Source organism: Stenella coeruleoalba (assembly GCF_951394435.1).
Source record: "Stenella coeruleoalba genome assembly, chromosome: 17".
In the NCBI taxonomy this organism is placed as follows: domain Eukaryota; kingdom Metazoa; phylum Chordata; class Mammalia; order Artiodactyla; family Delphinidae; genus Stenella; species Stenella coeruleoalba.
The window spans coordinates 9,944,498-9,958,211 of NC_137163.1; the positions used below are offsets into that span (position 1 = coordinate 9,944,498).

The window sequence follows — 13,714 nt, forward strand, 5'->3', positions numbered from 1 at the left end:
AGTAGAATACTGTAAAGGTCATTAGCACTAGGTAAAATGCTTACTCTCCAAAAAGTTAAAATTTATCATTTCCTTTGGTCATCTCTCTTAATTCTTTTTGGTAATGTTGTATCTAGGAGGATCTTCATGGTGAATGGCAACATTCAACGGGGCTAGCATTAAGGTGATGGGAAAAGCAGCAGGCTTGAGTCAGGCAGATAGACGAGTTCAAATCCTGGCTCTGCGGCCGGGTAACCACGTGACCTTTGTCAGGTGCATCTCTAAACCTCAGTATCCTCATCTGTCAGGTGGGGTTAAGGTTCATAGTAGACCCACCTTGGGTTTTGCGAAGATGTGAGAATTAAGTGAGATAATGCATAGGGACTGCCTCACCCAGTGCCTGCTGCACTGTGCCTGTTTGCTGCTGGGATGATTCTAAGTGGCACTAAAAATCATTCATTCACCTATTTTATTATACAGGATTGTTTCTCTTCAGGAAGATCAAACTTTTAATGATCAACTTGTTATTTACATAACTTTGATTTTACTTTTTTCCTCTTTTCAAAGTAAATTCCGCCTTGTATAAAACTTTCAGATATGTATAAAAGTAATTATAGTGAAGTAGAAATATTTTCGCATTTATAATTTTGCCTGTGGAAGCCTCATACTGACGACCTGGACTAACCTTTGCCTTCATAGTATAGCAGGTGCTTGTGACACTTTGAAATGTGTGGTGGTGGTCCCTGATTTTAGTTTAGGGTGGAATTTTTCATCTTTCATCAGTTTCAGTTTTCCTAGAATATTTTGAAACTTTTACAGAAATAAGTGAATCTCTTTGTCTTCTCAATTACTACAACACTAGAGCAGCAAGTCTGATTTCACCTGATTTTAGAAATCTCTTTTGATTTCAAAATCCCTGAGGAGGATTTAACCTACACAAACATGAGTTTTCCAAAAAAGATGTTTTGTAAACTAGAGATATATTAACCTTTGTTGGTAAAGGTGAAAAGAAGAGCATCCTCCCTTGATTCTTGGCTTTTTCCCTTTCCACAAATATTTATTACTCTCTTAACAGAGGCCAGGTACTTTTCTAGGTTCTGGGGTTCAGAGGTGAAACAAGGCTTCTGCTTATGGGAGTTAACTGTCTGGTATAGGAAGTAAGTCAGGTCCATCAATAATCATAATGGGGCTGGAAAGTGACTGATAACACAGGGCATCAAGAGAAGGAGAGACTTCTGGCGACGGAGACTACAGAGGGCTCCTTAAAGGAGGTTGTGGCACTTGGAATTGGACTTGGAGGATGGCTGGCATTTGGGCACTGGAATCTGGTAGAAGCATCTACCCTAGGGCAGAGAAAGATCAGCAGAAGGAAACCCTACACGCTGAGAACTTCCTTGCAGGGAGAGAGATTCAAAGACATCCAGTAGTAGAACTGGGTTATAATGTAATTCAACCCCAGCTGCCCCAGGTTGAGCCGCAAGGATGCCATCACAGCGAGAAACCAGTGTACCTTTCTTCTGAGGACTACTCTTATTCTTTCCTACTTCAGTCAGTCTCTCCAAACTCTTTATAGATGTGTAGTGGACCTGTAAAGCATCCTCTACTTAGATTTAAAAAGAGAAATTTCATATTCTGAGAACTTATTCCAGTTCCCCAAATGATTTTCAATACATAGTAGTCAGGTGGAGCTCAAGAATGAATTTGCTCCAGTAATCTCTCGTGTACTCATAGTACCTCAGCGGGGATACAGCTGCTACAGCGGAAAAATAGAGGGCGCAGGAAAGAAGAGCTTTTGTCACCCGTTTCAGCTCCCCCCACCAGTTACTCCTCACTTTCAGACATGAACATTGTCAGTAACATGCTGCTTTCAAAACAAACACATTATTCTACTGCTCACCCACTCCTTTTACCACTTGGTGAGTATCATTATGGTCTGCAGACCCGAGAGCACTTACAAACATTACTTTACCATCCTTCATCTTGCAGATAATAACAGCTAGTATTTATAAGAGCAACCAGGAAATTGTAGCTCAGAAAAGATCAGTAACCTGCCCAAGGTCACAGTCATTCACTTAAAAGATGCTCAGTAAATATGTGTCAAAACAGACAAAATAGAAGAAACCAAGGAAAAAAAGAAAATGGACTTCGAAGGTAAAAGCTTCTGTGAGTGAAAGGACACTGGTAAGCAAGTGAGAGGACAACCACAGAAGGGGAGAAAATATTTGCAAATCATTTATCTGATAAGGGTGTAGTATCCAGAATATATAAAGAACCCTTACAGCTCAACAACAAAGAGATAAACACCTCAATTTAAAAACGGGCAAAGAATTCGAATAGCCATTTCTCCCAAAAAGATATACAAATGGCCAGAAAGCTCATGATTAAATGCTCCGCATCATTAGTCGTTAGGGAAGTGCAAATCAAAACCAAAGTGTAATGCCACATGACACCCACTAGGAAGACCGTAATTAAAAACAGCAGTGGCGGAGTGGCGAGGCCAGTGGCACGATGGAGTGAGTCAGGGAGTGCTTAATCCTGAGATGGGCTACAGGGCAGCACGTTCCAGAGGTGGATGTCCACGTCAGATGTAGGAGGACAGCCTCACTGAGCCACCAGGAGAGTCAGCTGTACCCGAGGGGATCTCAGCAGCGGCAGCCAGTACGTGCTGTGTTTCTAGGCAGAACTGAGACAGGCACTCTTAGCTGAGACACCAGGAGGGGGTTGCAGGGTTACTGGAACACCCAGGTAGCTGTTCCAAGAGAAGAAAAGAAAAAACAGCCAACAATGTAATGAAGCTGTTATCATGAAAAAACAAAACAGTAACATAACAGAAAATAAGTCTTGATGGAAAAGTGGAGAAATTGGAACCCTCAGTACATTGCTATAGAAATGTAAATGGGGGGCAACTACTTTGGAAAACAGTATGTCAGTTCCTTAGAAAGTTTAAATGTAGAGTTATGTGTCCTAGCAGTTCCACTCCTAGGTGTATACCCAAGATAATTGAAAACAAGTGTTTAATAAAAATGTGTTCATGAATGCTTATAGCAGCATTATCTCCAATAGCCAAAATGTGGAAACACCCAAATATCCATCAGCTGATGAATGGAGAAACAAAAGATTGTGTAGCCATAAAAGGGAATGAAGCGGAAACCATAAACAAGACGAAAAGACAACCCTCAGAATGGGAGAAAATATTTGCAAACGAAGCAAGTGACAAAGGTTTAATCTCCATAATATACAAGCAGCTCATGCAATTCAATATCAAAAAAACAACCCAATCCAAAAATGGGCGGAAGACCTAAATAGACTTTTCTACAAAGTAGACGTACAGATGGCCAACAAACACATGAAAAGATGCTCAACATCACTAATCATTAGAGAAATGCAAATCAAAACCACAATGAAGTATCACCTCACACGGGTCAGAATGGCCATCATCAAAAAATCTGCAAACAGTAAATGCTGGAGAGGGTGTGGAGAAAAGGGAACTCTCCTGCGTTGTTGGTGGGGATGTAAATTGATATAGCCACTATGGTGAATAGTATGGAGGTTCCTTAAAAAACTAAAAATAGAACTACCATATGACCCGGTAATCCCACTACTGGGCATATACCCTGAGAAAACCATAACTCAAAATGATACATGCACCCCAATGTTCATTGCAGCACTATTTACAATAGCCAGGTCATGGAAGCAACCTAAATTTCCATCAACAGATGAATGGAAAAAGAAGACGTGGCACGTATATATAGTGGAATATTACTCAGCCATAAAAAGGAACGAAACTGAGTTATTTGTAATGAGGTGGATGGACCTAGAGTCTGTCATAGAGAGTGAAGTAAGTCAGAAAGAGAAAAATAAATAACGGTGTGCTAATGCACATACATGAAATCTAAAAAAAAGGTACTGATGAACCTAGCACAGCACAGGAGTAAAGACACAGACGTAGAGAATGGGCTTGAGGACACAGCGGGGGGAGGGGAAGCTGGGACGAAGTGAGAGAGTGGCATGGACACATACACACTACCAAATGTAAAATGGATGGCTAGTGGGAAGCGGCTGCATAGCACAGGGAGATCAGCTCGGTGCTTTGTGACCACCTAGAGGGAAGGGTTAGGGAGGGTAGGAGGGAGGCTCAAGAGGGAGGGGATATGGGGATATATGTATACATATAGCTGATTCACTTTGTTGTACAGCAGAAACTAACACAACGTTGAAAAGCAATTATACACCAATAGATATTTTTTAAAAAATGGGAATGAAGCATTGATACACGCTACAACGTGGATTAGTATTTAAAACATTATTCTAAACAACAGGGATTTATCATATAACACAGGGAACTATGTTCAATGTCTTGTAATAACCCATAATGGAAAAGAATCTGAAAAAAGATTTTGTATGTATATGTATAACTGAATCACTTTGCTGTACGTGTGAAAGTAACACAATATTGTAAATCAACTATACTTCAGTTTTTTTTAAAGTTTTTCTAAGTGAAAGGAGCCGGAGCAAAAGATTGATTACATATGGTATGATTTCGTTGAAGTGAGTGTCCAGAAGAGGCAAGTCCTTTGAGACCGAAAGCAGATTGTTGTTTGCTGGCTGGTAGAAGAAGAGCGAAATTAGGAGTCACTGCTAACGGGCACAATATATCTTTTTGGTCTGGGGGAAATGTCCTGGAATTAGATAGTGGTTGCACAACACAGCGCATATACTAAAAACTACTGAACTGTACACTTTAAAATGGTGAATTTTATGTTACATGAATTTTGTCTTTTTTTTTTAATAAAAAATACAACAGAACAAAACAAAGATTCTTAGATTCTTAATTAGTACTTACACTACCCTTGTGCATTCAAGTTTCTTAAATACCACAGGACATACACAGAATGGATCTGGGAGAAAATGTCCCTGTTACCTAGACAGCTGGAAGTCAGCGCCTGACTTAGTCTAAGCCTGAAGCTTGGAAACCAGTTTTTCATAAGGGATTGATGGTGGAATTGTTAAGAGGTTACTTTTTTAAAATTTTGCTTTATAGTTCAATTTGTTTTATAAAACCATACTCTCTGCTGTTCCAGGGCATCCTAACTTCTTTTTTTAAAATTAATTAATTAATTTTATTTATTTATTTTTGGCCGCGTTGGGTCTTCGTTGCTGCGCGTGGGCTTTCTCTAGTTGCAGCGAGCAGGGGCTACTCTTCATTGTGGTGCGCAGGCTTCTCATTGCGATGGCTTCTCTTGTTGCAGAGCACCGGCTCTAGGCTCGTGGGCTTCAGTAGTTGCAGCTCATGGGCTCAGTAGTTGTGGCTCACGGGCTCTAGAGTGCAGGCTCAGTAGTTGGGGCCCATGCGGGCTTAGTTGCTCTGCAGCATGTGGGATCTTCCCGGACCTGGGCTCGAACTTGTGTCCCCTGCATCGGCAGGCGGATTCTTAACCACTGCGCCACCAAGGAAGCCCCCTAACTTCTTTTGAAAATAATGTAATGCTCTCTGAATCTTTCAGCTTTTGGCCAAGTAATACCTCTTCCTAAGCCAAGCAGAACATGTGATAAAGGGGTATCAGGGAGACTTTCTGGTCTCTCTTTCTTTTAAATTAAAAGCAGGACGAATATAGTGTTTTCCTTCCCCGTCATTGCTTAAAGTGACTTAAGAAGGAAGTGACGTACGTAGCAACTCTCTCAGGATGGAGAAGGTTCTTGTTTGTTCTCAGGAGGATGGGTCCTGCCTGATGGTGGGTGAGTGTCAGACACTCCTGAGCTTGCTTTCTGCAGCTGGCAGGTGTGTTCCAGCTCGTCAGTGTAAATGTGAGGGTCACTCCGCCCATCCGTTGGCACCTTGTCTTTTTCTGGCACCCAATGTCATTAAAATATGGTCATATTTCTTTCAAGCTGCTTCTTTAAAAAATGAACCAGTCCTGCTGTGTCCCTAAGGTGAGAGAAACGATGAAGCCCATTTCGCTGGCCAGTGGCCGGCATGTATTGAGCTGCTTCTCTGTGCCTGGCATTTTAAAAACATTTTCCAGTGCTCACAAGAACTCTCCAAGGTCCATGCGATTCTCTCCATTTCCTGTATAAGGACACTGTGGCGCAGGGCTCCAGAGATTATGCAGTTATTCAGTGGGAGAGCCAGGATTTGGACCCAGATCAGTCTTGTTTTTTAATTACCTTTGCTCTAGAGATCAGAAGACTTCTACTCAAATCCCAGCTCTGCACTCAGTGACTAGATGACCCTAGACAACCCACTTGACCTCTCTGGGCCTGTTTTCCTTATCTGTCTTACAGGTTAATAATAATAATTACCTTCTTTTCTTAGACTGTAATGAGACCTTTAAAAAGGGGTATTCCGTGAATTATGTAGGCATCATGGTGAGTGACCGGCACAGAGTAAATACTCAGTAAATACCTCCCAGCTGCCATTATTATTACTGCATCATCGCCTGTTTTCCAAATTATTTCAGTAATTTACGGAGAAATTGGCCAAGGGACAAGTGGGATGTCATGAGGTAATTTCCCCTTTTGTCGGCAAAGCGTCCACGTTCAGGTTGAGTCATATGTCATCAGAACTGACACCTGTGCTTCCCTTTTCAGTGAACAGAACACTTTATCTGTAATAGTTCATCTGATGCCCCTGGAAGCTAGAAAATGTCCACATTTGGAGATAAGCATGCCCGTAGTCAGACAAGGTCAATGACCTGCCTGAGATTATACATACGGTCAGGTTTAGAGCCAAAATACGGTATGTTTTATGACTCCTAAGCCCACGCACTTCCACTGAACCAGAACCAGCTCAGAGAGAGGGAGGAAGGGAACAGAGGAGCGGGTGCCCCCAGTGGGAGGTTGTGGCTTTGAGTCCCGGCTGGCCAGTAGGTGGGAGAACCAAGCATGGGTGGGGGCCAGGGGCTCCCCAGAGGGACGGTGCAGTTGGCAGCCCGTTGGCCTTTGTGGCATCGCTAAGGACTGGCAGGTGTGTTGTTGCCCTGCAATCCCCCAGCCCCGCTCCTGCTTCCCACGCAACGCTAGACGTTGGCCCTAAAATAACCATCTGAGAGGGGCTCTACTCAGCCTGTTCTCCCAGGCTAAGTGTCGATTTTTAAATTTTGTCCTGCCTGAGTAACATATGATCTTTTCTTAGAAAATATTTAGAAAATGGAGTTAATGAAAAAGAGGAGGGGAGAAAAAAACATAATCTCAGAAGATTACTGGATTTACATATATGATTTGTTTACAAAAATGGATCATACCATAGATTAAAATAATTCTTCATTGCACTGAGTTTTCTTGTAATGTTTGGAAGAATTTAACTATAGGCAAATCGACTTTTTGCGTCTTTCTTCAGCCTTTAATTGTTAGGAATTTGCCCCCCCCTTCCAGTTTGCTTTCACTGCTGGTAGAGAACTTCCCATTTTTATCAACACCATCTCAAAGTGAAACAGTGCACTCTTTCTCCATCAAATGTATGTTTTAAATTATTTATTTATTTATTTATTATTTATTTTTGGCTGTGTTGGGTCTTCATTTCTGTGCGAGGGCTTTCTCTAGTTGCGGCGAGCGGGGGCTACTCTTCATCACGGTGCGCGGGCCTTTCACTGTCGCGGCCTCTCTCGTTGCGGAGCACAGGCTCTAGATGCGCAGGCTCAGTAGTCGTGGCTCACGGGCCCAGTTGCTCCGCGGCATGTGGGATCTTCCCGGACCAGGGCTCGAACCCGTGTCCCCTGCGTTGGCAGGCGGATTCTCAACCACTGCGCCACCAGAGAAGCCCTCAAATGTATGTTTTATAACATGCCTTGCATGCTGTTCAGATCTGTTTGCTTATTCTTGATGTCGAGCAGCACTGTCCAGTAGAACTTTCTGAAATGACGGAAGTGTTGATATTCTTTGTTGTCTCACATGGTACCCGCCAGCCACGCTTGGCTGCTGAGCACTTGACATGTGGCTGTGAGACTTCAGGAACCGGATTTTAAATTTACTTAATTTTAACTAAATTGGCTGCATGTGGCTAGTGGAAAACACTGTATTGGAAAACACAGATCTAGAGCATTCTCATTTAAACTCACTTTTTTTTTTTTTAACGTGATGATTAAATTCCCTTCGTGTTGAAAGTGAAAATGAAACACCTTTACAAAAATATCTTCGAAGAATCTGTATCCCTCTGAGAAAGAAGTAACATGGTAAACCTCTGCGGCTCCAGGGAAGAAAAGCAACATTTACTGAGCACATCCTAACTGCCCAGCACCTTGCTGAGTCATTTTGTGTGTCTTATCTGTATTATTCATCCCATTTAATACCAGTAACACGGGCAGAAGTTTAGTGACTTGCCAGCGTCCCATAGAGGGTAAGTCCCAGAGCCGCAGCCTAGGCCATCATCATCTCATCCCAATGCCCTTGTTTTTCCTGCTGTAAGAAGTCCTGACAGCATCCATCAGGTGTCCTACTTTCAAGCCCTTTCTCCAGAAATGAAGTACAGTATCAGAGATTAAAATGAGTTTTGCTGTGGTTAACTTTTTAGCCGTACTGCTGTGTCCTTGGCAGACACTCCTTCCTGGATGTAGAAGAGGCTGGTTCAGGTTAATGCTTTGGGATGGTCTGCTTTGTGCAGAACATTGTCAGCTGCTCTAGGGTTGCCACTTAGGCCTGGGCACAAGCAAGTGCTCAAAGATGCCATCCCCTTGACTAGAAAGGCTGGGGAAAGCTGCCTGGGGAGGTAGCAGCTGAGCTGAGCCAGGATAGAATGAGAGAGTTCAGTAGGCACGTAATAGTGGGGAAGGGCATTTCAGGCAACGGGAACAGCATATGCGAAGGCTGGGGGAGCAACTGGAAATAATGGAGCATGGCAGGAGGCCAGAGTTTTTAAGGGGAAAATGGTAGGAGATAAAAACCAGAAAGATATTCAGGGGCCAGAACATAGAATTTACTCAATTTTGTACCAAGAAGTTCAACTTCATCCCTAAAGGCAGTGATGAAAACCTGAATGTTAGTAGATGAGAATTTACATGTAGCTTGATTACATGAAACCCTTATTTCAGTAAGGGTCCTCTGCTAAAGATATGAACCTTAAAAAACTTTGGAACTTGTAGAATTTCACTAATCACTTTGAAGGCCAGTTCTGACAAGGATGTATTGTTACCATTGAGTGTACATATTAAGCTAGAAAGATATACATGGATCCCAAAATGTGCCCCTAAAATTCTTAGTCGTGCTTCATTCTTACCTTCTAAGTGAGCATCTGCTGTTCTGTGCTGGGCCCATTGTGGTGTGGGGATGAGAGACCGTCCTCGTCCTCAAGGACCTCTTCCTTTCCTGGGGAGAAAGCAGTGCAGGTAACGTGCATTAAGAAATAATCTGCCGTGGAGGTTAAAGAAGCTTCCAGCAGGGTGGAGGACATTCTGAACACAGCCACAAACGGGGCTCCTGAGTGGAAGCGCTCAGACAAGAAATCGCATCGCTTGGTAGTGAGAGCGGGGGTGTCGGCACCTGGACCTGATCCCACTTCTGACACTTACTAGTTGCGTGAGCAGCTTGGGCAAGTTCCGCCCTCGCTCTGGGCCTCAGCTCCTCCTTTGGGATGAAGGAGAGACTTGAGGTACTTACCCGCTCGTTCGGGTTGCTGTGAGGGTGTAGATGAAATGAGGCATCAGGTGATGGTCGCTCAGCAGATGTCAGTGCTTTTGCCAGTTCAGGGTGAGATGACACCCCCTTCTTAACGTGTGTGGTAGGAGAGCACTTTCCGAATCCGCAGTCCGTACCACTGATTCAGCATCCTGTGTTTCAAGTGTGTAGGGACCCAGGGATCTTTTGGAAACTGGAAGAACCCTTGCTGACTGTCCTCCGGCCTTTATTTCTCTCGTTAGTATCCAGTCAGACTTCATGATATTCCACTGGCAAACGTGTCTCTCTGTCTCTTTCAAATTCAAGTACGGCACAACCAGGAAGAATTGTTCTGTGTATGACTCAGTGGGTTGGAGATGTAGCTGTCATCTGCAGTGTCCGTGTGACACCTGCTAGCACATGTCAAATTGTGCCTGTAGTTTGTTTATTGGTCCATCTTTATAAAATACTGAAATTAGTTTTATAAGTGTTTCGTATAGATATGTGGGTAGAGAGTAAATACGTATCTATGAAAATTTTCAGATTTTTCAGGTAATTATGATTCATTTCTCTTTTCATACTGCTGATAAATCTCTGATGTTTTCCATTGTAGTTTCTTTCAAGATGGCTTGAAGACAGCTGATAAATTGAAACAGTACATTGAAAAACTGGCTGCTGATTTATATAATGTAAGTTCTTTACAAAATACCTGCACTTTAACTTGCTTTTATAGATAAATATCAGTAAATCTGAAATCTGTATTAGAAGAGCGTTAAAGAAAAAAGAAGACAAGGTGAAGTGATGTGTCAGCATAAATCTAGGGCCAGTAAATGTTGTTTTTGTGGTTTGTTTTGTTTTGTTTTTCTGGTTTAACTCAGAGACATCATCACTTGTCAGATATGCCAGAGTAGTTTCTGGGACCTAGGTGGAGCAGGGCAGGGAGTAGATGGATAGCCATTGATTCTGAATGGCTCTCCGTGCTGGGTTCAGTAGCAGCACATTATGAGTGCCCTTTGGTCAGGAAATTTTTATCCTGGAAGGAAAAAAATTAAGTGACTGTCTCTGAGTAAGCAGGTTTATGATTTTTTTTTTTTTTTGCTTGCTTGTTGGTTTTATATTTCCTCTCCTTTTTTCCCCTACTATCTAGGTTTTGCTTTTAGAATAGGAAAATCAAGAGGAAAACTTTTTTGAGAAAAAAACTAATTGCATCTGAGAAATCTCAAGTTTGTTCTTCATGAACCGCTTGGCAGTGAATAATATTAAAAGTATATATTTTAGGAGTGTAACTATTGATACATGTGTTCAAATAAGGTTTTAGAGTTACACATGATACCTTATATTCTAATAGAACTCTTCTGATTTTTCTTTGAAAAGTTAACATGGTTCAGGTTGCAGTTAAGTTCCAAGTGATTAATAAGAAAAGCAGCACCAATCCCTTCCCTTCATGTAAGCTTTCATGTATGCATTAGCTCTTGGGATTCTGGTCATTCTCAGGATTGTCTGCTGGCCCATTCAGTCACGTCGTGGTATTGATATTTCCACTGCCACCCTTTGAAATACCAGAAGCAAATAACTCAATGTTATTTCTTAACCTTTGTTTAAAATAGTCCTTCAGAGCTCATTGTCTAGCCTAGGTGTATCATTTAATAAGGAAGCATGTTGCATTATTTACTAATTTCAAAACTCACTGGTACTTTAAGAAGATGAGAAAATTGTGCCTCTCATATCAAAAATGAGACCGTGTGAAGGACTTTAATAAGGAAATCGACTGTATAATTGAATTGTTTGATGAGTAGTATACATTTGGATGAATTAAACTCTGCTCATAAATGTATGAGAGATAAGTGATAGAAGAACTGTTTTTCTCTCATAGATAAAACAGACCCAGGATGAAGAAAAGAAACAGCTGACTGCACTCCGAGACTTAATAAAATCCTCCCTTCAACTTGATCAGAAAGAAGTAGGTGATCTGTGTGTTTCCAGCAGGGCTAACCGTGTAAGCAGGGCCGCTTGTGATAGCCTTTGTGTTTCCTGATCTGCAGAACAAGCGTAATGAGAACTTCCTGCTGGGGGGTGGGGGCGCAGATGAGACATAAAACACAGTGCGTACCTATCGTATGAAACACAGTAGGAACGGTCTTTGGGCTCCTGTGCCCTCCTTATAAAAAAAGATAACCCTCACCCCCAGCTCCATGACCAGGTTTTCCATCCTGCCTTTAAGGTGTGTGCTTCAGAAGAACACCCTCCCAGGTGTTGATGTACATACCTCAGTTCCTCTTAGATCATCCCTGTTTTTCCAGACAGCCAAAAGGGGCTGTCTCATTTTGCCAGAGAAATAGAGAAATATTTTGATACAGATTCCTATAGAGGTTTTGCCCCACAGTTAGGAAAATTAAGGTTGAGATAGTCTTTGGATGCCGAAATGGAGTTATACGGTGCATGGTAGGTGTTAGATTAATGCAATACAAATGCTTAATTATTAATCTCACCTGTTCATTTGTTTGGTCAGACATCTAATGAATACTTACTGTGTGCTGGCAACTCTTCTAGGCATTAAGCTTGAGTCCCTTCTGTCAAGGATCTCATTGTCTAGTAGGTAATAGAGAGAGTCAGCCATGTGAACAAGTGGCCGGACCTAAAGCGGTATTGATGCTGTAAGACAGAGATTGGGAGGAGGTGTGCTGAGAAAGAGAGGAAACAAAGAGTCCCAGGAGTGAGAAGCTGCCCGGCACATTCAGCAGGGCACAGCAGCTTGGGGCAGGGTGGGAGGAGGTGTGCTGAGAAAGAGAGGAAACAAAGAGTCCCAGGAGTGAGAAGCTGCCCGGCACATTCAGCAGGGCACAGCAGCTTGGGGCAGGGTGGGTGGAGGAGTGAGAGATGCCGCTTCTGAGGTGAAAACCCAGACCGGATTGTGGAGAACCTTGGATACACACTAAAGGGAATGGACTTCATATGAAGGGTACATTAAATAGTGAGCACCATTTGTTGCATGGGAGAAGGTAAACATTTGCCTGTTTATGTTACGAATTTATTATGGATTCAATTTAAGTGCAGTATTTAAATGCAATATTTAATCATAATCACACAAAATACAGCATTTTTCATATGTCAGTTCCTCATCATATTATCTCACAATTGCAAACTATCTGTAAATCCCTAAAATTTCCAAAAGGGGTTCATGAGTCCAAGACAAAAACAAAGCAAACCCCCTCAAACATGGGAAGCCCTGCTCCAGCAACACTAATGTTAAAGCAATCTTGAGGGTTCTCTAGACTGAGCGATTATAGCCCTCTACCCTCCTGGCCCCCAGAACCAGTTTTATGTACACGTTGGGTCTTCGTACAGCGAGAGGGGTCTGTAGCCCTGTGACACCGAGTGCCTGCTGACCTGTGGGCAGGGAGGTGTAAAGTAGGCATCGGCGGGCAGGGAGGTATGTGGGCTGTGTACCCACATACAGCAGAAACTAACACACCATTGTAAAGCAATTATACTCCAGTAAAGATGTAAAAAAAAATTACATAAGCACAATTAAATTATATTAAAAGTAGTAAATTTTAAAAAAAAGAATTTGAGCTCTAAGTAGGATCTTTGGATTTTTAGTAGAAACTTTTTAGGGTTGAAAATATTTTATTTTTAATGGTGCTATCCATAAGTCATTCCCAAAACTTCATCTTTTTATTTGAGTCTCAGTAGCTCATCATAGTTTGCAAACTATCTGTGTTTTACTCACCTCTCCTTTCACAGTATCCAGTACATTGCCTGGCACCCCAGAACTACTCAATAAATATTTAGTAAGATGAAACAGAAGGAATTTTTTGCCCACTCCATTCATACCTTACCTTAGAAATTTGAAGCTTCTATAAATAGAGGTTTAGTTTTAATTTGGATGCCAGAAACATTTATAACCCATTAAGTCAATGAGGGTGTTAATTGCTTGCAGTTTTAAAAGATTTGAGGTTTTACTCCTTAATAATGCGTTTTATATGTTAATAAGGTTGTCTAATAAGAAAGTAAAGTAATTTGTACTGCTAATAGAGAATGGGAAATTGAACTAAAAAATAATACTGTAGTTTCATTCTATAGTTTACATCTTGACTCACATCATGGATTTTTGCCAAGGTTTTATTTTAAGTTCACTATTTGAGTTTTC

General features: G+C 41.9%; 1 protein-coding gene across 4 annotated transcripts in view; it reads left to right on the top strand.

Moving 5' to 3' along the window:
* The window catches only part of ASAP1 (ArfGAP with SH3 domain, ankyrin repeat and PH domain 1), a 350,408-nt gene that overhangs the window by 260,304 nt on the left and 76,390 nt on the right, over positions 1–13,714 (top strand). For all 4 annotated transcript variants that reach the window (XM_079901274.1, XM_079901276.1, XM_079901277.1 and 1 more), the window contains 2 exons: positions 10,178–10,253; positions 11,438–11,524. In XM_079901274.1, the coding sequence (XP_079757400.1) occupies positions 10,178–10,253; positions 11,438–11,524 (163 nt within the window). The remainder of the gene's footprint in view (positions 1–10,177; positions 10,254–11,437; positions 11,525–13,714) is intronic.